Raw genomic sequence first — 24,653 nt, forward strand, 5'->3', positions numbered from 1 at the left:
AATGCAAATACACTTTGATTCCTCTTGGCTCATCCTGGGCAGCTGCATTTGTACAAAGAGGTGGTTCTCCACACTTCTGTAGAACACAACTCCCTGGGGGTGCAGGTGCAGAGGCCGTTTTGTTCTGAGCACTCCTGCCACCAGATCAATCTGCCTTCATTAAAAGATAACCAAATCAAACAAAGCCTCTGGCCTTTCACTTGAAAGACTGCAGCAAACCACACCAGGGTCGCACCAGTCTGCAACGTAGACTGACTTTTCCGGTAACAGTCTTACAGTAAGTTAAAAAGGAAGATTTTTTTTTTTGGTTGGTTTCAATGCACACAGGTTACAAGACCTATGGAGAAGTGTTCTGTGGAGTTTGTTTTGTTCTATTTCTTTAAAATGTTGAATTACTCTCTCATGTGCTAATATTTGTATGGCTTCTGATGCACTGTTTGGTTGGTGTTTTGCTCACTGATGAGAATAAAGAGTGTTTTTGTATGTGCAGCACAGTGAAGGAATGAAGCAAGTAATTGTTCTGTAGGGCTTCATGTTTTTTCTAAGCCAGCATTGTTGGTGCAAGAAGCCAGGAACTCTTAAGGAAAAAGATGTAATATCTGTTCTCTTCTTGGTCCACTGGCAAGACTGCTACTTCCTCTGTCTTACCATATTTTTTATTTGATTATACTTAAATCTCTCTGAAAGACTTGTTCATTGACGGGCTTTCCATGTAAAAAGTGCTGCAAGTTCTCACTGCACAGCAGTGTGAAGACTTACAGTCTTTCCTTGCTAGGGGAGGGGGTAATGTTTTGATTTGATGCAATTCCCTTTTTTTCAGCAAAGTATACAAATCAAAATAGCACATGTGGCTAAAAACCTAAACGAGAAAAGAATTGCACAATTAATTTCAAACTTTTTGAAATTAAGTATTTCAGGGTATTGTTTTGAAATAAATGCTTTGGGTTTTAAACTTCATATTTGGGTTTGGGTTTTATTTGGGGTTTTTTTTGAGGTAAACCCAATTTATAATGCTCTACTGTAACAGCCTGTCAAATTTAGTGTTGATTCAACCTCATGATAATGTTTGCATTTTACAATTAATACATATTTTTCTGGAAGATGTTTGGGTGTTTTTTTTAGTTTACCAAGTATTATTACTTCCTAAAGACTGCCTATAACCTTCTGTCTCAGCAAATAAAGTTTGATTGACCACTGGAGTGAGAAATAGGCTAGATATTCTGTTTCTACTGCTGGTGGAAAATTCAGAGTAGCTTTGAATAGTGATAGTTTGCAGTTTCAACAAGCCAATCAAAACTTTGACAAGGGAGAATTCGCTGCAGTAAAATGCTTATGCAAAGGGGATTTATAGGCATGTGAAAATGAATTGGTTACAGGCTAATAGATGGAGTTGCTTAGTCTTAAGGTCTTGTTTGTTGTTTTACATACTGTATAGGAAAAACTCACGTTATTGTATTTCTAGAAAATACTTTTGAGAATACTTCTAAGCAATGAAGAACAGTAGCAGATCTTTATTAGTCACATTCGAAATAATTTATAAGCAGCTTCTGAAACAGAAATAATGCACAGCTGTGGTTAGTACTCCTGATAAATAAGTGGCCATAAAACCCATTGTGACTTCTGGTCCTTAAAGTATTGACTGAATTACTGCTGTATCTATCATGCATGATTGCCCCTTTCTAGGTGCCCTGCTTAGCACCTTTGTATTTTGAAGCAGATTCACAGACTCTACATATTAGAAGAGACATCTCTGTAAGAACTCTGGCATAACTAAGTGGTAGTTTCTTGAGCTTTTGTTCCTCGTCTCTGTGATGTAGATGGACACCTTCATCATGGGCGTGACTGTACCAATGCACCTGGTCCTGCTGAGCCTGGTGATTGGGACCAGCCAGGGGTGCTACTGTGAGCATTACCCATGGGGGTCATGGTCTGCCTGCTCACAGACTTGCAATTTCGGCACACAGACTAGGCACAGGTAGGACCAAGCCATCTCATTACTTCTGTGTTTCTTTTCTGTGAAAGTAACACTTCTGGAGAGGGGGACATGTGTCCAAAGCTCCACCTTCTGTAATACATTGAGAAAAATTATCATGCTCAAGTGTTCATCAGATAAATAGATCATCTTTTAAGTGCAAGATTATAAAATTACAAAATTTTGTATATACAACATATATATTCTATATACAATAAAATAGCCCTCTGTGAGGCAGGGAGGGAAGGGGAGGGTTGGAATTAAATGATCTTTAAGATACCTTCCAACTCAGACCATTCTAGTCCTATGATCCAGTGCCGCCAAACAAACCAATGTCTGCTGATAGATGTAGTGAGGAGGACAGCCAGGTCCTACAGTGTCCTTGCTGGCAGCATGCACTGAGCATTCAGCCCCTGTGGACACACGCAGCTGGTGTTCAGTGTCCCCCCCTGGGAGCCCTGCACTGGGCACAATGCTGTGGGAGGGGGGAGCTCCGAATTTCCTCCCTGCACCATTAGCTTTATGGCAGCAGTTGAACTCAAATAAAGATTCAGCAGCATCAAATTTGATGCAGCTCTGTGGTATAATCTAAACTTGTGAGAAATCCCCTCTTTTCTTCCTGACTCGGCCTGTAACTATCCTCTGGGACATCTGAAGTGACATGAATCAAAAAGAATTGTTCTTTAAACTTAAGGCATATTTGGATTTTTCTTGTAATCAGTGTTCTGCTATTTTGTATTATCTCTCAGGGTTTCTTAGTTGGGTTCAAATCATTTTGTCAGGCTTCACCCACAGGTAGAGAACACCTACGATCTGTCTATTCTTTCCTAGCATAATTTTTTACATTTTTTCAGGCAAATAAGAATGGATGAATATTATAGCCAAAACTTCTGTGATCAGCTGTGCACAAAGCAAGAATCTCGAGCATGTAACCAGCAAACATGTCCTATCAACTGTCAGCTTGGAGACTTTGGCCCTTGGTCAGAATGTGACCCATGTGTTAAAAAACAAGTAGGTAGAAAATATATTATATGGGTTAAATGCAAGAAATTATGCTAAAGAGATCTCCTTGTTTCAACTTTACGGCAATTGATCTGGAAAATGACAGTTTAAGTTAACAAGGGAAATTGGTTATGAATTATACAGTAGGAGCTGGAGAGAACAAGTTAAAATAAGCAAACCAGAAAGGGATGATTTAGTAGAGTATATCAATTTATGACATTGCTTGTGATGTTTATGATAAACTTGCTTCAACGTTTCCACTGCCATAATTAAAGGTGAGTTTTTCACATAAAGAATAAACTAAACTGTAAAATGTACATGTCTGCTTAAGCAGGAGAAAGTCACATAATCTTAGCTTATCCATAGCATTCTGTATGTTCTAAAGACAAGAAAAATAGGATCAAATAATCTCTTGAAAAGAGTCAACAAATCCTAAGTGCCAGTGGCTAGAAATTCTCAGGCTGTGTCTCGCACTGATAGGATCAGTTTGACATTGCTGTTAAGAAGTACAGAGCACCATTCCCTGAACCTTCACAGAATGCACAAAAAAACCCCTGACAGGTAGATGTGCTACTATCTGTGGGAAAAACCCCAGGATGGTGTTTCTTCCTCCTGGGCTTTTCTTTGTTGACAATGGTAGACTTAGAGGTGAGACAGCAGAGAGGGAAGAAATGAAAAGTCAGATTCAAGTGAATTTGACCTAAATAAACCAAGCCCTGAAAAATATAAGGTAGTAGAGGATAGAGGGGAGTGGACTGCTGATTGCTTGGGGTAGTTGTATGGCTGGTGGGTCTGAGCTTTGACACTGACCATGAGAGCAGCTCTGAGGTTCTGTGCAGACACAGCCTACATCCCTCTGTGTGTACCCCTTGGCTTCAGAAATTCATGCCTGAAAAACAATCCTGAAAAACCTGTCAGACATCATAAGTATAGCTTTACATTTACATATAACTTTCTGATGCCCAAACAGGATGAGAAAGACATGAAAAAGCTGTTCTAGATGGGGAAGTGAACCAGGCTGTGGGGTTGCAACTATGGACAGTGTGAGAGCAGAGCAAGGAGAATCAGTGAGAGACTGGGAGGCAGAAACTTCAAGAGCTGAAAGGGAGTGTTCCTCTCGACTGATTTCAATACCTTCTTATATGTCTGAGTTTCTTACCTTACATCCATATATAAAATTGTTCATTTTTACTAATTTTAAATATTGATTTAACATATATGCTTCTTCAAGCAAAAAGGTACTTTTGTGGACTGTGGTCCATTTTCCCCTCCAAACTATAAAGATCATTGCCTGTGACCTTTATAAATAAGAACAACCTACAGAATGGAGGACCTGACTCACAATGTAAGAGTGAAGATCAGTGTAAGCAAGTTCCCTGAGGGGGAGGGATAAACAAGTGGAAGCTCTCACAGATAATACAGCGAGTTTTAAGGAACTGAAATAGAGTGTAAAGAATGGTTCTCATTAGCTTGAAAACTTTCTGGTGTTGCTCTTTGCACTCTCCCTTCAGAGTCACTTGGTTACTGATTTTTACTAGAATCTTCCTGCATTATTTGTCTCCAGGGTCTGTCTACAGGGAGGGAAGTCTGCAGGCAACCATACTTTTCCAGTGGGAAAAATTCTTAGAGGAGAAACTAACTGTTCAGTCACATGTGGACAGGTCTCACCAGAAGTCCTGTGGAGTGGAAAACATATCTGAAGTGCTTTATCTACAACCCTTCAACTTTACTGTTCTGTGTGGAGGGCACTGTCTTGGGGAAGAAAAACTCACTCAGCTCCCAGAAACTTTCAGGAAAAGCATTTTTGTCCCCTCAAGTCATCCAGTTCTCCTCAGACAAGAGGTCCCACATGTGGGAGGCAAGCTGGATGGGTTGTCACTGTCAGGGTATTTCTATTTCAATAGAGATGGCAAAGAACGGGAAAAATCTCTGTAAGCCTGTTGTCACACCATTTCCTACTGTACATTTAAAACTGGAGATAAAGGGACTGAATTTCTGATTCCTTCAGTGATGTAGACCAGGTTGTCTCAGTTTAATCATGCATGCTCCATCAGGACTAATGAAACTCTTGGATATCTGTTCCCTGCCTGCCTCACCTGGGATGATGGCATGGTAGAATGCAAGGACAAGAATGACTGATTATTTCCTTCAGGACTCTGGTTTCAATAAAGCTTCAGCAGCGCTGAGGTGTGTGGCTCTGCCTGGGGTGGCACTTAACTACAAACACAGCTCACAAAAACAACCCAGGGTTTATTTCTTCTGCCTTTCAGTTCCGTACCCGGACACTCCTGCGACCATCCCAGTTTGGGGGTCAGGCCTGCACCGAGCCGCTGGTGGAGTCCCGTCCATGTTTCCCAGCTAAGCTCTGCAACATAGTGGAAGTTGACTGCAAGAATAAATTTCGGTGTGAGAGTGGTAATGATGATCCTCATTGTGTTACAACAGTATTACCAGTTAGTTAAAAGATTAGATACTGAGACAAAAGAGATCCATACATTCCATGCATAAATTCCAGGGGAAAGGGACCAGGGAGAAAAGTCTATGTGAGGATTTTATGTATATTACTAGCAGCTTATGTCTCCAGTTTCTTCTATAACTAATTAAAATACAGTCTCTAGCCTGGGATGTCACTATGATAATGGTAGCTGGATGGTAGCGCTGTTCCAATAGCATTTCTTTGCACAAATTTTTAATTTACAAACATATCCATACAGCTTGTCTGAACATAAATTCTCACTGTTTTTATTAGGCTTGGGCCTATTTCTTGTTTGCTTCAATTTAAATATACCTGATTAGACTACATAATTTTATCCACATATCCTTTTGCCAAACTAAAATTAAGCCTTTGCAACTTTGAAATGAGGCAAAACTCGCAGAATTGAAACAGTCATTTCTTAATTGGGATAATCCCGGTTTTACACTAACTCAGCCTCAACATCTATGGCAACCTTTGCAAGTGAAAAAGACAAGACTGCCCTTTTCTGCATTCAGACACGATGAACCTTTGTGGCTGCCGTTTCTCTGGTGCAGGTCGCTGTATTTCAAAAACATTGGAATGTAATGGAGAAAATGACTGTGGGGACAACTCTGATGAAAGAAACTGTGGAAGGAAAAAGACTGTGTGTAACCGAAAGTATGAGAGCATCCCAGGTGTGCAATTAATAGGCAGTGGGTAAGCCAACTTTGCTAATTTTTTCCTAAGCTTTAGTTGTTACCTCACTAATTTACATAAACAAAATAATTCTCAGTTAGCATGTGAGAGCATTCATTAAAACATATAATCTCTCAAAACTGGTGAGAAATTATAAAAATACAATAAACCTATCAGGCTAGAACTTGCCTACTGCATCTTCCAGTCTTGCTCTGCACTGCTGGTAGACCAGATGTGTCAAGGAACACTGTCCCTGAGTGATTTTTCCTGTCTCACAGCAACCAGAGCATCAGGTACGGGCAACTTCCAGCTCATGGAATTACTTGCCTGTACATTGTGCCAAGTGCTTCAGAAATTTTAAGGATGTTCCTCTACAGATGTCATTTGTCTGTGTGACACTTCACAGGGTACCAACTACTTCCAGGCTATTAATTAAAGCAATATAAAGCCTAAACATGGGATGCCTGTCCCAAGCAGGCTTGTATTTTTAAATTGAATTTTGATCTCAGTGTTGTCCAGTAACATCACTTATGGTAGAAATGGAACCACTAGCTCATTTTCCTAGAACAATTTTTAGGTTCTCTGCTTAAGACTGCCTTATGCTGACATTGGGGTTATCAGTAAGATTAGGCACTGCTGGAAAGTAGGAAACTGGATTGATGCTACTGCATTTTTCAGGTGAATTCAGTGTGAATGAGAAGGAGTTGTAGAGTAATTTCTTTCAAAGTAGTAACATCACCCAGATGCTCATGCTCTCAGTCAAATCTACAAAACCTCAGTGCAGCCATATATCATTACATGTTTCAAGTCCATATATCTTTCTGGAGTTGTTTAATCCCTGGAAATAATTTTTTGTTAGATTTCACATTCTGGCAGGAGAGAGCCGAGGGGAAGTTCTTGGCAACTCATTCAATGGAGGACAATGTACAACAGTGAAGCACAATGAGACAAGGAAATTGTATCGTGTCCCTGCGAATCTGGAGGCTGTCAGCTTTCAGGTACTCTCAAGCAGCAGCTCCCAGCTGTAAAACCCTTGCTAAAATTACAATCCAAGTTAAGCACTCAAGTGTTAGGCAGTACCATATTTTTTAGAACAAGATTTGTCAACCTGGTGGGGCTTGAACATGCTTCAGTTGATGTGTGGAAAGCAGGTAAGTTTTCTGGCTCCACTCATGCCTTTAAGATCTGTGTTAACTGAATGCATCATATATCAAAGTCAATATGATTGCTTTGAATTTCTCCTGCTTCCTTGTGGCTGTGGCCTTATGTTGTTCTGACTTTGTACCAAGGGCGTTCTCCTAGGCAGACATCACCTAGGCAGAGGCTTGTTCAACTCCAAGTCTTATTCCAGCATCACTTCTGTATCCTTGAAGTACCAATGGCTGCAGCTACTGACTCCAGCTCCCTTCCTGTCACCTGCAGCCTCGGAACACAGTTCCTCCCTGAGCCATTTCAACCCCTCAGTCCTGCCTGTTTCCTGTCCAGCCCCTCCACAGTGCAGCAAGGAAAGGAGGCAGGCACTGAGCCTGGGAAGCAGGAGGAAAAAAAATACACAGACTGGAGAGGAGGCTTACAGGACAGGCCAAGGAATGGCCAAAATGAACAGGGAGTATATCTTATAGAAAATCTAGGAACCACTAATACCTTTTTGTATGACACTAGCATTTAGAAAATGCTTTGAATACTGTGGCTGGGGGACAACATCTGGTGGTGTACATATGCGCCAGTAGATGTTTGGTGTTTGAAGCCAGTAGATGCTGCATTGGGAAGGAAAGAATGCAGGATGTGAAGAAAACTCAATTAATGGATGAAAACTGAACTGCTGATTTTTGCCACACATGTTGTGAGGTTTTAGAATTACTTTAACAGAAGCAACTGAAAAAAGGACACCCTGCTACATTCCACAGAGACTGAAATTGAATTGGCCATGACATGTAGGATTTGTCAACAACAGTGAAAAATTACTGTGTGCAGAAATATTCAGAGGGGAAAACCAACACTTGGTTTGCCCAGGTCTCTTTATAGCCTGTAAGGTTCATTTAATTACTGATGTCTATTTGCAGAACTGTTAAGGGTTTGTGAAACTCATCTTTAGGAGTGCATCTTATCTTTTAACATTTAGAGTAGCTTCTCATATAGAAGGGTCACTGGATCAGGCCTTCTTGGAACTCCAGTGTATTTTCCCACAAAGCCATATGACTTGTAAAATGGAAGTGGAGTGGGGGAATGGACCACCTCATCTCCCAAAATCCTTAGCAGCCCTATTTAACAGACGAGTCTAGAGGAGGGGAAAAAAAATCTCAGTTTTCAAAAACCCACAGGGATTTTTCCAATTTTTGGGAAATAAGTAATTTCTGACCTGATGCTGAGGTTGTCTTGGTGCTTTGCTCAACACCACCACTGAGGTTTAGCAACTTGATCAGCAGGTTTGCTCACAATTCCTCTTTATCTGCCTTTAATCCATCATGTAGTGTAGGTGCTAACTGTCCAAGTATACTCTAAGACCCTCCTCTGGAAACCTGTTCATTCTTCCAGCTGGGAATTAAGAAAAAAGTTCTGGAAACATCAAACTCTGTCTTGTACAATACAGAAGCCATGGGGTTGGGAATTAGTCATAATGTGGACAGAACATACATGTCTGGAATTCTCTTAAAAGTATGTTGAAACTTGTTGAAAATTATTCCTGAGCTTTAGGGCACAGGGGTGCGAAGCTTTAGAAGAAAGTGTTACATGCTTTTTTGTCATTTTTGTATAAATGACTATTAGTAAGTCTGCTTCTTACCTTGTATTCATCTTGCCTATTAGCCTTTCTCAGTCTCATCTTTTGTGTTAAGAACAGTTTTGTAGCTTATTTTACCATCTGAAATAACCAGGCATATTTTTTCCATTAAAAAAATCAAGAAATCAAGGATTTTTTGCTTAATAGTTTTCTGTTTCAGATTATTATTTGTGCAAATACATTTTGCTTTACTGAATTGCCAGGTAACAGATGACGAGGATGATGTAACATCAGATTTCTACAAAGATTTAACTCCCCTGAGTGATAGTGCTTCTGACAGTAGATCATCCACTCATAGTAGTCGAGGTTCTTCTGGTATCCCATTTTTATTCTCAAAAAAGAAAAGGGTCCGAGTTACATCGTCTTCCTCCTTCAAGAAAGCTATTAAAGCCTCATATGAAAAGGTAATTGAATGTTGCCTTCAGTTTCTTTCTTTCGATTGATTTCTGTCTGCTCATTTTGGAACTGGGCTACCAAAGGCTACTTTCCTTATCAAGACATTGGACCACTAGAATTAGGGATTAAAAAAATCCTCTTCTGATACTACAAGATATTCCTGGTTGTAAAATACTTTTTGTAATGCAACATGATTTTCTGGGTTTAGTACAGAAACCATAGGCTTATTCCACTTTTTATTAAAAAGTGTAGATTTGACATTATCATACTGGCTAAGCCACTCCTTCCCCTATCCTATATATAGATTAAGAGGGCATAATACCTAACAGTAGCAGACAACTCTAAAATAAAGGAAGTGCACTCAGGAATGTTATACCTATGCATTTACTGGGTATTAATCTGCATTATTTTTTTATCTGGTAACTAACTTACATACTGCAGTCTCACGTCTGCCAAGGTGCACTTGGTTGTAAAGATATCTCAGGAATAACACATCCATAGAAAATTTTCTCAGAACTGAAAACATTTTTCCCATAAGATTCTGCATCTGTAATGCAAATGAATATTATAGGGTATAAAATACGTGTCTTTAAAGCTTAATGGCAGTAAATGACAGGCTATTGTTTGCACTTCTGCATGGGAAAGGCCACAGGACTGAATGAAGCTAAGGCCTGTTGAAACCCAAGAGTTCTAATGCGATTAGAGTGAAACTTCTGCGAAAATATTAGTCTTAAGATTTCCTGTGATGGAAGTTTGCTGCAGGCCTTGCTCACTTGTCCAAATGGTTAAGCAACTTGATTGCTTAAAGAGTCTATTGCTTCTAGTTTGAATGTAACTATCCTGAAGTTCCAACAGCTGGAAACCAGTTCACTTTCATGGCCACGTAGATACCTGTATACAGATCAAGCTGCTCTCTTGTACAATTGGCAAGTTTTTTTTCTGGAACAGTGGCTTCTTATTGGTTTAAACCCAGACCAGTGATAATTATGGAAATGTTAGTTTAAATTAAACGTCCACCAGAAAGGTTCTTTTGCATACATTGGTTTTCAGCCTTGTTGTCATGGAAGTTGGTGATGTACGGGCACAGGTTGCCCCGACAAGCTGTGGATGCCCCATCCCTGGCAGTGTTCAAGGCCAGGTTGGATGGGGCTTTGAGCAACCTGGTCCAGTGGAAGTTGTTTCTGTCCACAGCACTGGGGTTGACACTAGACGTCTTTAAGGTCCCTTCCAACCCAAACCATTCCGTGATTCTGTGAAATCACCGAAACACGCCAATAACTTAGTCTGGTGTTGGCTAAAGATGATAGTTTAAAATCCTTTGTTAATGAATCCGCAGTAAGAGTTTTACCTTGGGTCTTCTTCGTGTTCTCTACTGTACCATACAGGAAGTCTCTATTTTTATCTCTAGCTCTATAAATTGTATTAGTGGGTGTTTGTAGATAGATGTGTACTTGTGTATGTTTGAGAGACCTACAAGTAAATTTGCAACATTTCCTTAAACAGTGAAAAAAGAAGTTTATATTGATCACTTAAAAGGAGGGAGGAATTTTCATGGGCTTTGGGAGGTCACATTCAGATCTATATGTTAAAATATGTATATCTATCTATCTATCTATCTATATTGATACACATTTATATGCACATATATATTTTTATATATCACATGCATATATTTTGCATATATGCATATAAATAAGCACATAAGGTATTAAGACTTCCCTTTTCTTATTTCTAGAATTCCAACTTTATCAGAGTCCATAAAGTAATTTCTGTTGCAAACTTCACAATGAAAGAGTCAGATCTGCAGCTTTCAGATGCCTTTCTAAAAGCACTTAACCACCTGCCCCTGGAGTACAACTATGCTTTATACAGCAGAATATTTGATGACTTTGGCACTCATTACTACACCTCTGGGAAGATGGGTGGTTCCTATGATATTCTTTACCAGTACAGCTCTGAGGAACTGCAGAACTCAGGTATGTAAAGAAAATATCATTATTTGTTTAACAGCTTTTCTTATCCCTGTTTTAAGGTCTTACACCACATCGTAAGTTCTCCAACAGCAAAAAAACTTTTGACATTCACATACTCGGTAATTACTCACATTGCTTGCATATAGAGCAAGAAGAAATTTTTGCTTTACACTGTCTTTGAAAAGTTCAGGAGACTCCTTATTTGGTAAATGTCACTGTGTTCAGGGAAACCACTTAAGACCTTCAGACCAAGACCAGGTGCCACCAGGAAAAGGTGTTTGAGCATCCTACAGCATGGGACTGAGGTCTGAGAGGTATAAGTGGTACTTTTTGGGATACAGTCAGTAAAACTGATGGTTTGCATTAGAAATTACTTTAAAATTTTCCCATGACTACTAGACTGTCAAAATAAAAAGACAATAGCACAAAAATGGAAATCTAAAGTTAAAAGCTGTGATCTTTAATGTGGCTGCTGTAACTTGCATGGGAATGGGAGGGTAACTAAAGCATGACTCAGCTCTTTGTACCTGGGGAAGCAGGTGCCTGCTGTAGTGAAGTCTCCAGAGGTGGGTGAGGAGCAGGGGAACCTGCTGGCTCACCTCAGTGTGGGAGCCTGGGGCATGGGGCCTGCCATGTGTCATGGTTATGGTGATGAAGATGCTGCTCTCTGGTATTTCTAGGCCTGTCAGTTGATGAATCAACAGAGTGTGTCCGAACAGAAACAACGAAGCGTGTGTTCTTCAGGAAGAAAAAGAAAGTCAGTACCAGATGCACCACAAACAGGATGACTGTGACACATGAAGGTGACCATGATGAGAATAGGGCTCATGTCCTGTTACTTACCCTGAGAGTTATCATTTGCCTCAGCTGCCCCAGGTGACCTCTCAGCTTTGTTGAACTACAGATGCGCTTCCACCACTGTCAGAGGAGCTGGTGTTTCACTGTCTGCCTCTGACACAAGCACTGGGGTCATTCTCATTTGCAAAAGAAATTATTATGTAGGGGTGCTATTTTTCTGCTCTGGAGCACCATCATTGGGGATCTAGTGGCACTGGCTCTCCAGTTGGTCACAGATCTGTCAAAAATTACCCCGGTCCCTGGGTCCAGGGCCAAGCATGCTGAACTGGAAAATGAGCACAGCTAGAAATTTGTGTCCATGACTGAGTCCCTGGTCTTCTTTAAGAGTTGCTCAGAGCTCACTGAGAGAGCAATAACACACTCCCTGACTTTCCCTTCCCACCTTCCTCATGCCAAGCAGACATTTAGGTACCAGGATGCCAGAAATATGTCTCAGACACTGCAGAAAGCTGGCACATTTTCCATGAGAATGGCAGGAGTCAGGCATCACTAAGAATAGGGATTTCATCACCTCTACCATGTTTTTGTCCCCAATAGTTGATTAATTTCTGTTACTTGGGTGTTTACAGCCAGAACTAAAGATCCTCCTGCCGTGTTGTGTGTTCTAGAGGAGGCTGCTGCATCCTCTGCATTTTCCACAACTGTCTTACACTCTGAATGTCCCATGGTTCAGGTCTCAAACACTTTCATTTGGAATATTATCACAGGCTGCTGTCATAGCAGGGATTGTTCTTCTGAGCTTTGACTTCATTTTTCCGAGGATAGTTTCAAAAAATTAATCTTAGTATATTCTTTAATATCCTCTTATACTTTTTCTTGTAGTTCTGTTGGTATATCAACTGTCTTTGGAGGCCTTTGTCTGAAAATACTGTGATGAAATCATCTTTCAGGTTCCATTTTGGAGTCAGCTGAACGATCAGTCTCTCTGGTAAAAGGTGGCAGGTCAGAGTACGCAGCAGCTCTGGCCTGGGAGAAAAAGGGGGCTTTTCCAGGACACAGAGTCTTCACAGACTGGCTGGAATCAACAAAGGACAATCCTGTGGTGATTGACTTTGAGGTAAGAGAAGAACAAGAAAAACACTGAGATAGCAAAGGCTAGCTGGTTAGCAGCTCTTCACAGATCTGTGCAGATATTTTTTCTTGTAAACAAGGATGATGCTGGGTGTGATATGAATGTACATAACTATGGGCATAACATAAACGTACAGAACTTTTATTAGGACAACTTCTTGTGCATTTTGGTTTATAAGGCACAGTGGTTTTGCATTGTCCATGGACAGTGGGAGTAAGAGCGAGGAATGTGAATGAATTGCTCCAGCACCAACAGGAGCTCAGGAGTAGCTGAGGGGTAGTTACCATACAGGAAAACAGTGCATGGTGCTGGGAACATTTTCTTCCCCTGGGATCATTCCCTTGTCAGGCCTGTGCTGCAAAGTATGTCACATAGCTAAACTGAAACAAAACAGTAACTCCCCCCATCTCCATCCTGCTCCTTTAATGCAGAGTGCTGGTGCTGCTGTGAGTGCACCGATCTGTCTCCCTCCCCAGCTGGTACAGCAGCTGCTCAGCAGCACTTGAGGCAAATAGCAAAACCTGCCTGAATGCAGCATCCACTGAGGTCTCTCCTGCTGCAGCTGCTGAACTCCTGAAGGCAGCATTGGGATGTCTGACATGGCAGGGACTGGATGTAAGCAAACCCTACATCACATAGTGATGTGATGTGTAACAGAGAGTGTCCCGAATTTCAGGACATAGTATCCCACTTCGTTGATTTTCCCCTGGCTCATAGAGTCCTATACTGGGGAAATAAAAGCAGCATGAACAGGATAATATAGGTGTATAGCACTGCCATGCACCTTTAAAGCATCCATAATTCCTGTGTGACACAGCTTCATAGGTAGGCTGTAGCACCTTAAAAATCCTCCGGCTCCCCCGTGAGGGCCCTGCTGTGTTTCGGTTCCTGCTGACTGTCAGCTCTCTGCCAGGTGTCGCCCATCGTGGACCTGGTGAGGAACGTGCCATGCGCTGTGACCAAGCGTCGCCACCTGAGGAGAGCGCTGAGGGACCACGTGGGCAGGTTTGACCCATGCCAGTGTGCCCCCTGCCCCAACAACGGCAGGCCTGTGCTATCTGGGACAGAGTGCCTCTGCCTGTGCCAGGCCGGCACCTATGGCACCAACTGCGAGACGCGGGCTCCGGGTTTCACAGCAGGTATTTGGGGTGATGGCCTAGTCGTGCAAATATGGTCCTTCTGGTATCTCTTTGTCAGGGGTTAATCTGCCACAACCTCCCCTTACTAAATCCACAGCACGTCTAACCACATGGTGATGTCCAAAAAGCATAAGAATAAATGTAGGGATTAAAAACAAAAAAATCAAACTGAATAGCCATGACTCAAAAGAAAGTGTAAGATATGGTAAAATATTCCTTAGCTACATAATTAAGATCATATAACATGAGCTATTCAGCAATAAGGAGGAAATTCAGATCAAAGATAATTGATGCGAAAAATTAAGAAAGCCATTGCTTAGTTTCCCCTATAGGCTATTATGCTTAAGACTAAATGGCTAATGAAGATAAAAATTGTTGATTACAGTTTAGAAGGAAAACTCAGTTGTCATAAGGAGAGAGAACATAATCATCATTCTGGAGAACTTAAAAGAGCAATTTAATGCAAAACTTTTTTGAATTAAATTGGCACTAGTGCCATACTGAAGGGAAACAAAAGAGATGTTACACATGTCTATATTCCATGACCAAAAGGGAACGTAAGGTAAAGTCACTTAGGCAGATACAGGTGTCATTATCTGACCCTGAGAGAGGAATATTTTGAAAGAAATAAACAACTGAGGACAAAGATGGATACAGAAAGTCCATAGCATGCACAAAAGAAAGGGTGTGTAATAAAAAAATTTTATGCATGTTTCATGGTGGTACAGATAAAACATGCCAGGGGTTAAGAGAAGGCAGTAGTAGTAATGTTTTAATTTAACTAGCATGGGATGTAGATTTGGGGTTTAGACATGGTGTTAGAACTCAGATTTATTTAAAAACTCATTAAATAATGACCTATCTAAGAAACTTGTCAGTACCATGAAAGCTCACACATCTGTGTGTGCAATAAAAGTATAAAATATGCTGCTTCTGGGTTTTAATGTTACTTACAATCAAAACTGGAAAGGTAAATGTATTTTAGGGTTTTGTGAAGCAGCTGGAATTTGGCTGACCACCTTTTGGAAAACTTAATATTCTAGATGCAATCTACTCCCTTAACAGTAACAATTTTAAATCTTCTTAAAATGGCTATTTTGAATTTACCATTGTCCCTGTCATATGTGTCCTTAAAATAAATACTGTGTATGGTACTTGTCTGCCAAAAGACGGTGTTTCTTTTACTCCTTGCAGTTGCTGTCGATGGCCGATGGGGTTGCTGGTCTGAATGGAGTCCATGCGATGCTTCCTTCAAAACCAGAAGGACGCGGGAATGCAATAACCCCTCCCCAATGAACGGCGGGAAGCCGTGTGAAGGGCAGAGGGAAGAAGAGGAGGACTGCTATGTCTCTGTGTTCACAGACAGGTAAGAAGACCAAAAGATCTCCATAGTCACGGGATAGTTAAGGAGCCCTCCATAGTGGCTCTGTAACTATCAAGGAGAAGTAGCACACAGCTTTCCCCTCAGAATTAATTCAGTGGAGCAGAGAGAAGGAAAAGTCTCAAAATCTCTTAAATTTGCTTCACATTTGGATTTATTAATTGTTTATTCCTAGAAAATTGCTGATGAATTGCACACTAAAGTATGCCTGTAGATCTTGTATGCTGCTTTGCATGGCTTCTTTTCCAAAGACATGGAGAAATCTTTTGCTTCTCTTTGTTGGAGTTCACAGTTTCTGTTTTTTTTGGTATCACATCCTCTTTTCTTAGAGGTTTAGATCTGAAAGTCTCACAGAGAGTTCAGATGAAGTTACCAAGTTTCTCATATTCCCACTTTAAGTATGCCTGATGTACCATTTTAGCATGGTTTCAACTTCAAATCCTAACTCCAAACTGACTCAGTTTTTTTCATCTTCAAGCCCAAGTCTTCATTTTTTTCCTCTGGGACCAGGAGCTGAAACAGGATTTTCACTATGCCTGCTATAGTGACTGCACAGGGGATTCCAGAGTGAATAGGAGAGGATTACAAGCAGTGGTTCCACAGTTCTTTGTTACTCAGGTAGACACCATGGGCTGTACAGTTCCATACTCACAGAGACCAGCCACCTATAACTACTGCCTGGTTGCAGCAGAATTACATGGATTATTTAGAGACTTCCTGCTATGTTGCTTTTTCTGCCTCTTTTTCTTGCTGTATAAAGATATTTAATTAATTATGTTGCTAGATGCATTTAGCACTTTTTACTGCTCTCACGTTCTCCCCCCTGTCAACCTGATGCTTTGTCCACCATCTTTTATTTAACAGAATGAAATTATGGAGGGAGGATGACAGGACACACTTGCAGCTCTCCTGACATTCTGCCATTGTTATTTGGTGACATGAATGCTTAAGATACATCCTTACAGCAAATTTTCGCTTTTCAGAGGTGCTCCTTGTATACATGATGATGAAGCCAGGAGAGAAGAGAATGTCTTGATTGGTGAACCTGAGTCTGGATGTTCTAAGCCAGACCCACCAGAATATGGCTTTATCAGGGTGAGCATGAAAAATGATACAGAAGCAAAGTATAGCAGTTGCAGAGACTGGAAATTTTACAGCTTCTCTGCTGTATGCGTCTGATACTCAATCTAGCTACTGTGCTGGTGAGAGTGGTGCTGTCTTCAAGGAATGCTGTGGGACTCTAGCCCACCACACTACACCAGCAACTGAAGAAAAGTCAAGGTAAAATTCATTTTCAAGTGGTCCTTGAATCCTTGTTTTGTAGCCATGACATCAGTTACTGCTACTGGACAAACTTATTATATCGGTGAGTGGATGACTCATATTTCAGAGCAGGAAAAGCATGCATTTATTACATCTTATCAGGATTTTGCTATTGTTTCCTTTGACAATGCCCAATCTTGTTACCATAGATTCTTGCAGAGGATTTTGGTTTGGGTTTTTTAATTTTTTGTTTCGTTTTGTTTTGTTGTTGTTTTTTTTTTAAAGAACGAAAAGAACCAGTATGCTGTGGGGGAGGAAGTTGAAATTGCCTGTGTGAGTGGTCATAGCCTCATTGGCTATCAATACCTTCGGTGTCTGCCAGATCAAGTCTGGACACAGCAACACGTTGAGTGCCAACGTAAGCAAGAGGAAACAAACAAATTGCACAGCAACAAAATAGAAATGGAAGAAAAAGACACAAAAAAGATTTTAATACAGGTTTTTTAAAAAAGAATCTGTAAGATATCTGAAAAGATAATATTTTAAGAAGGTACTTAAGGTAGACATGGCAAAAACATCATGAGTCACTACATCACTCCTCTTTTAATTCAGAAGCATTGCTATTATGTGCTTTATAAGGATATTGTAATATCCAGTGCATAAGAAAATCCTCAGATGGATGCTGTGAGATCCTTCTCTTTTATAGTTTTAAATACCTTTAACAAAAGGACTCACCTTTTGTTTTCAGACTTACAGAGATATCTTTAAGTTGATACAGTTATGAAGAAGAAATCATTCTTACAGAAATTTGTCTACTATCCTTTATATTAAATGGATTATGTGTTTCTAACCACAAGCTCTCAGGCTGCCTTGAAAATCTCTACCATAAATCAATGCTTTGAAGGAATTATAGGTCAGTTAAGAACTAAGAATCAGAATTGGTCTGTTTGCTAACAAGAGAGATTTCAGTAGTTTTCTAAAACTTGGTGTGATTTAATTACTTAGTCTTCATTTTAACAAAAAAAACCCATGCCTGAATATACTTGTGGGCTTTCTATTGCCATTGACTTTGTTTAATTTACAAAAGAAAAATTAAAATATGCTGTTAAATGCTATTCTTACTATTTTTAAACAGCAAAATTAAATTACTTATATTGGTATACATTAGAAACATTGTCATTATTTAGTTATTACTTGAAAAATATTTTAAAGACTATGACAATGCACTGAAAATTTCTAGACTTAATTGTGTTAAATTTTTATTGGTTTTGAATGTCAGACAAATGTTCAGTGTCATTGAGTGTCTTTATATGGTTCTTCAGATAAAGCATTATGACTTTCTGTAAATATCCACACAGCATTAAACCAACAAGAATTATGCTTTTTTTTATTGTTTGTTACAGCCTCAGTATGCCTCAGGCCACCAATATCTGACAGTGTCGCAATTTCCCCATTTAAGCAACAGTACAACATTGGTGAAACAATGAAGCTGAGCTGCCAAGCTGGATTTATAGTCACTGGTCACACAAAATATACCTGTGGGAAAGACCTGTCCTGGATACCTCCTATTCGGAGGTCTATTACATGTGAAAAAGGTTAGTATGCCTGCAGATACTTTACTGTTTCCACATGGCTGGTATTAACAGTACTGTTTATTTCAGCTAGCTAGAACTAGGAGGCTGATGACTGGGTTTAAGACATATAGCAGCTGTTAATTAATTTTGGTTTTACTTTGTGCCTCCCATGGTGACAGAATTTCAGCTCTAAACTTCTGCATTAAGTTCAGCATTTTTGGATGCAGTGTACTGTAAACTTTAATAATGAAGTTGAGACACTGCAACTGTTTGCTTAAAACCAAAACCAAACAAAACAAAACCCCAGCTGTATTAACAAGGCTTTATGAAAGCAAAGTAGGAAAATTCATTTTATTGAAACTTCAGCTTCTCTTGTTAAACAGGATTTTCCAGTGATTTTTGCAAAGACTGATGAAAATACTTGTTGCATGCCAACCAGTGAGCTTTTGAAGAGAGAAACTTAGGACAAATAAAAATAAAAACATTTTAGCTTTTATGGTAGGAGAGTAAGATATTTCTGTTCACTCTTTAATAGTTACAGTAGTTTTCACTCTGTTGTTTCAGATATGCAAACTAAAATTAGAGGTATTTGCAATCCAGGACAAAAGCAAGTTGGATCTCAGTGTGTTTGTATGTCTCCAGAAGAAGATTGTGGGTAAGTACTGTAATTAGAAGTCAAAGTTTCTCTAATGATAGACCAAGAGGCCATTGTGATACCAAACAGGAAGAGCAGGAAGACAACTGCAAATCAAGACTACTCTCTGTTCAGATATTAACTAGCTATTCCTCTGTATCCAAATGACATCTCTGTTTATAGCCTATGAAATAAATGAACAGTCATAGGATTACAGAATGAGTCAGGGTGGAATGGTCCCCAGTGGTCACCTGGTCCACCCTCCCTGCTCAAGCAGGGCCTCCCCAGAGCACACGGCGCAGGATTGTGTTCAGATGATGCTTGGATATCTTCAGTGAGAGAGACTCCACAGCCTCTCTGAGCAACCTATTCCCCTCACAGTAATCCAGTTCTTCCTCATATTCATATTTCCTGCGCATCACTTATTGGCCACTGCCTCTTGTTCTATTGCTCAGCACCACTGAGCAGAGCCTGGTCCCTCCTCTCACCCCTCCCTGCAGATACTGACAGACATTGATGATGTCCCCTCTCAGTCACCTCTTCCTGAGACTGAACAGGCCCAGCTCCCACAGCCTTTTCTCATAATAGAGATACTCCAGTCCCTTGATCATCTTTGTTACCCTCCACTGGACCTGCTCCAGGAGTTCCACGTCTCTGTTGTGCTGAGGAGTCCAGCACTGGACTCAGCTCTCCATGTGTGCCTGACATGGAGATACGCAAGGTCACCTCCTGTAACCTGCCAACATTTACGTTACACAATTACATTAATGTAATGAGACACCACAGCACATCTTTCTAATCTACACTGCTCTCTGCTACTGGAGCCACCAGCTCTTCCTTTTTTTCTCATCATTTCTCCAACGTCACTACCATGCACAAGGAGCATGCAAGGTTGGAACTATGATCTCTAAAGTTTCTTGCAATCCAAACCATTCCTTCAAATTCCAACCATTCTATGATTTTATGGTCCTCTTTTTGGGAAATGACTAAGCTCCACAAAATAATGCTGCTTGGAAATGCATGCACCTTCTAGGAATGAATTCACTCAGTAACCAGAGCAATACAGAAAAAAGGAAACTGCAAGCAGCATGACTGTTTTCGCCTGCCTTTGGTCCCATGATAACTGTGCGTCAGAGACAGACTTGCACACACAGCTGCAGGGATGCATTAACTCAGAAAAGCCACCCCAGGGGCTGTGGAAATTTCACATCCTCATGGAGATAACAGCATCTCCTTTTTCCTGTACAGGCACATGTCCTTTACCTCCCAGCTGTTGGACAGGACCAAAGCTTCCCCAGCTCATAGCGCTTGTTTAATCAGGTCCAGGTCCTGCTGGGGCAGCCTTAGGTCCTTAGATCCAGCCTGTCCATAGCTTTGCTGTGTTTCATGTGATGCTGATGGACTGTTTAAAAGCATGGACTTGTTCCACAGCCTGCTAAAACAATTTTTCTTCCTTTGGGCAGCCACAACTCAGAAGACATCTGCGTGCTACATGCTGTTTCTGAACAGAATGTGACCAAGCCCAGCTGTCAGTACTCAGCTGAAATGTGCCTTGGAGTAAAGTCATTTCATTTCTTGCATGCTGGCCCTTGCCATGGTAATTCCAACCTAGACTGGGCTATTGAGAGGGCAGAACTCTCTGCGAATAGCTTGAAGAAAGTGCCCTGTGGCTATGACACCTGCTATGACTGGGAGGATTGTCAAGGTATGACTTCTGAATGGTGAGATTTAGCCATTCCTTTGGATCTAAAAGTAAAATCTGCTGACTCTTTCACTGCTACAAGAACAGGATTTACAGACATTGTGGTTCCTCTGGGCACGAGGAGTGTGAAAGTGTGGTCAGTCCTGTGTCCCTGCTACCTAGTGTTACACTTAGATAAATGCCTTTTCCCTTTACTCACAACCTGTGTAGTGTTGTTACTTCCAATTACAAAGGCACAAGAGGAACTTGGAGATAAAGGGAACTTTTCCAGGAGAATTAACATTTGAATCTTTAATCACAAAAATGTAGTTGGTAATATTTTCACCCATTCCTTGTGAGGCTACTAGCCCCTAATTTGTACTTCAGGATTTAATTTGGGCCACACCCTCTATGGCATATAATTAAATTGTGAAATTAAATCATGATACTACTTCAAAAGCAAGACTGGGGCCATCAGGCTTGATGGGATTTTAATGGTAAAATTTGCAAATACTCGTATGTGAAAACTGTGTTTATTAAGAGTTTTAATGAACTAGCTAAGCTGGTAAAATCCCTAAGAGGATTATTCTCTAAACACTCTCGTGCAACTTGGCTATTTACCGTGTAACCATGTGATAAGAGCAGCAGGTTTTCCTGTAAATGTCTGCAGTGCTGACTGGCTCCAGGCACATCAAGTGCTTGCCAGGTAAAGGCTGAGTGACAGACACACTCACTCCATCCCTTGCTGCCAGAGACAAATCTGATTCTTATCGCACCTGGTCTACTTAACAATAAATAAAGCAACAGCAGCAATCCTAAGCCCCTGTTTTGAAGATGCAAGATTTCTGCAGCATAGAATTTGAAGTAGGTGGCTGTAAAATTACTGCATGAGATGTTGTTCCTTGTGGGCTCAAGCAGAAGGCATGACCAGGTGTGTCCATCAATGGACATGCTCTGGTGGAACCTCTAGGCACCTTATGCTCCTGGGAAAAAGGTGACAGTTTTCCAAAAATTACTTATTCCAGAGCCTCTAAGAAGCCTAGCTCTGCTTCCCCCATGCAAGTGTCTTCAAGCTGTGCCAGCACTTCAGTGTTTTTTCTCTCAAAAGCCTACAGGGGCTGTTCAGAAAAAAAAAAGAGAGGGGAGAAAAATACATTAAATAAGATTAGTTGTCAGTGTGGTGTTCAAGAGATTAGAACTGGACTCTTCACCATCTCCACAGAAGCCCACTTTTCATGAGTGTGCACAAACATTTAGGAAATGAAAGTTCTGTTTTTCCTGAGAGTGAGTAGTTGGTATCAACTCAGGGACAGAAGATACTGCAGAGAAGATACTGCAGTACCATGAAAGAAGCTAAATGGAGGAAAGCACACATTTTTCATGTTTTAGGAAACTGAAGGCAGAAACTCTGCCTAGGGAGTTTCTGGGAAAGAATATAAAGAGTCAGAACCTGATTAGATCAGAAATAGGTAATGAAATAACCAGCAGGACTGAGCTTTACCACAGGCCAGCAGTAGGTAGCTTAGCATTCATAAAGAAAGCTTTAATGAAATAGGAGCTGACACAATATGGACCTTAAGACTCCATTTCATAGCAAGATTGTGTTCAAGGATAATTGGGAATAGAAAGTCAACTTAATATATCTTTGTTTAGAAGAAAAGTCAGGGAAAGCCAGTGGATAAAAATAGTTAGATCAATTGTGCTTTTGTATGGGCCACTGCTGCAAAAACTGTTATTTAAAGCTGATTGTGTCTCTATTCCTAATATCCAGCCATCTAGTGTATGCACTACAGGCTTTTTGTAACTAATATATTGCAAACGTCCAAGAGTGTTTTTCCCTGTTGTACTTTGAAATGTCATCAAAGTATAAAATTTGGTTTTAGTCATCACATTTGCTGCTAAATTTCCACACATTCATTCCCAGAGACACAGACCCAGTGCTCCTGCCTGATGCCTTACCAGTGCCCCAAAGAAGAGATCCGCCCTCACTGCATCCAAATGGAGACAACAGGGAGGAGGAAAACAGTCAGTCATTGCATGCTGGCAGCCATGAAGTGTGCTGGCATCAAACTGAAGGTGCTGGAGCAGGGGAGCTGCCTGCCATAACCCATTGCCTCTCTGCAGACACCATGATCATCGCATCGAACGCAGACTGAGCCACCCACAGAAAAACTTGGTTTATAATGAAAGGATAAATGGATCAAAACAAAAGGATGAGGAAAAAAAAAATACAGCTTGTTTAACAGCTTTCTGGGAGAAGGGTGGCAGTGGCTTTTTCTGTCTGAAAATGACCTGGGTTTGGGGGGTATACAGATGGGTTGTCTTGCTGGCAGCTCTGGAGATGTGCACAGGAAGGGAGGGGAACAATGGGAAGGGAGAAAAAGAAGCACTGCCTTTGGTGTCCCTTAAAGCTGGATGAGACTTTTCCTTTCCTCAGCCATTTGTTGCTTTGTCTTTGTGCTTGTGACTGCTCTGCACTCTTGTCTCACTGGCTGAGTTCACCTGCTGCATCATGCAGGCAGAGCAGGCACTTCAGCACCACTTCTGACATCAAACGGGAAATGGGTAGCAAGAGGCTACCTGCACTCATGGTACAAATGGAAGGAGCAATATAAAACACTGAAAACCACAATTATGCAATGATCGAACAAAGTCTTCAAAACGATGTGATTTTTAATTGGAGTGGCTGAACAGAGGAGGTGTTTGCTTTCTGTGTTTGTTTGCTGGGTTTGATCTTTAGGCACTGTCAGGGACTTTTATGATATCCCTCAAGGTGAATTAAGTAAGAAATTACATTTGTACGTAAATATAAAAGAAATGTTTAATGAACAATGCACTGGGCAGAGTCCTACTGCAATATGTGTCTCTTCTTGGAGGGGTTCGACTTGGAGTCTCCAGAAATACATCACAATCAGATTCCTTGTATACACCTCCACCAGCATCAAACCTGAGAGCAATTGCATGGGGCACCTCAGCTTAGCCATGGGTCCATGCCCCCAGCATTTCTTGGTCACAAATCATCATATCTGAGCAGTTGCAACTAGAATTTTCCCTTCAGCACTCAGAATTTTACAAATCTGAGGAGTATAAACCTGCCTTTTAAGAAGGGGAAAACTGAAAGTACTTTTTTTTTTTTTAAACCAACAGACATCAGAACAATGACAATCAGGAAAAAACCCCCATAGAATCATTGAAAAGAATTGTTGAATTTGCTGAGTTGGAAAGGACCCACACAAATCATCAAAGTCTAGCTCCTGGCCCTGAACAGGACACCTCAAGAATCACACCATGTTCCTGAGAGCATTGTCCAAATGCTTCTTGGACTCTGTCAGGCTGGAGCTGTGACCACTTCCTTCAGGAGCCTGTTCCAGTGCCCAACCACCCTCTGGATGAAAAACCTTCTTCTAATATCCAACCTAAACCTCCCCTGACTCAGCTTCAGGCCATTCCCTTGGGTCCTGTCACTGGTCACCACAGAGCAGAGATCAGTGCCTGCCCCTCTACTTTCTCCTCACAAAGAAGTTGTAACTGCAATGAGCTCTCTCCTCAGTCTCCTCCAGGCTGAACAGACCAAGTGACCTCAGACCTTGCACTGCTTCCCCTCCAGACCCTTCACCATCCTCATGACCCTACTTTGGACACTCTCTAATAGCTTGATATCTTTTTTCCCTTTGGCACCCAAAGCTGCCCCAGCACTGGAGGTGAGGCTGCCCCAGCTCAGAGCAGAGCAGGACAATCCCCTCCCTTGCCCAACTGGCGATGCTGTGCCTGATGCCCC

At 41.0% G+C, this 24,653-nt stretch overlaps 1 protein-coding gene across 1 annotated transcript; it reads left to right on the forward strand.

Annotated features, from left to right (window-relative positions):
* On the forward strand, positions 1–23,711 carry C6 (complement C6). The gene is made up of 18 exons (XM_042028433.1): positions 1–277; positions 1,818–1,975; positions 2,827–2,983; positions 5,245–5,389; positions 6,005–6,146; positions 6,985–7,123; positions 9,108–9,308; positions 11,036–11,276; positions 11,954–12,076; positions 13,022–13,188; positions 14,117–14,342; positions 15,537–15,708; positions 16,707–16,818; positions 17,272–17,404; positions 18,390–18,581; positions 19,125–19,215; positions 20,658–20,899; positions 22,800–23,711. Exons 2-18 carry the CDS (start codon positions 1,818–1,820, stop codon positions 22,979–22,981), a joined length of 2,823 nt encoding a protein of 940 aa, XP_041884367.1. The 5' UTR covers positions 1–277; the 3' UTR covers positions 22,982–23,711.
* Positions 23,712–24,653: the final 942 nt, after the last annotated feature.

This window comes from Corvus kubaryi, unplaced genomic scaffold (assembly GCF_017639235.1).
Source record: "Corvus kubaryi isolate FWS band 111438036 unplaced genomic scaffold, C.kubaryi_AGA036_p1.0 37308, whole genome shotgun sequence".
NCBI classification, from domain to species: Eukaryota; Metazoa; Chordata; class Aves; order Passeriformes; family Corvidae; genus Corvus; species Corvus kubaryi.

Excerpts from the sequence above, each read along its gene's own strand:
- C6 (XM_042028433.1), top strand. The coding sequence starts at position 1,818 with ATGGACACCTTCATCATGGGCGTGACTGTACCAATGCACCTGGTCCTG. Across the intron at positions 6,147-6,984 it reads GTGCAATTAATAGGCAGTGG|ATTTCACATTCTGGCAGGAG; the intron begins GTAAGCCAACTT and ends ATTTTTTGTTAG. Across the intron at positions 12,077-13,021 it reads GATGACTGTGACACATGAAG|GTTCCATTTTGGAGTCAGCT; the intron begins GTGACCATGATG and ends ATCATCTTTCAG.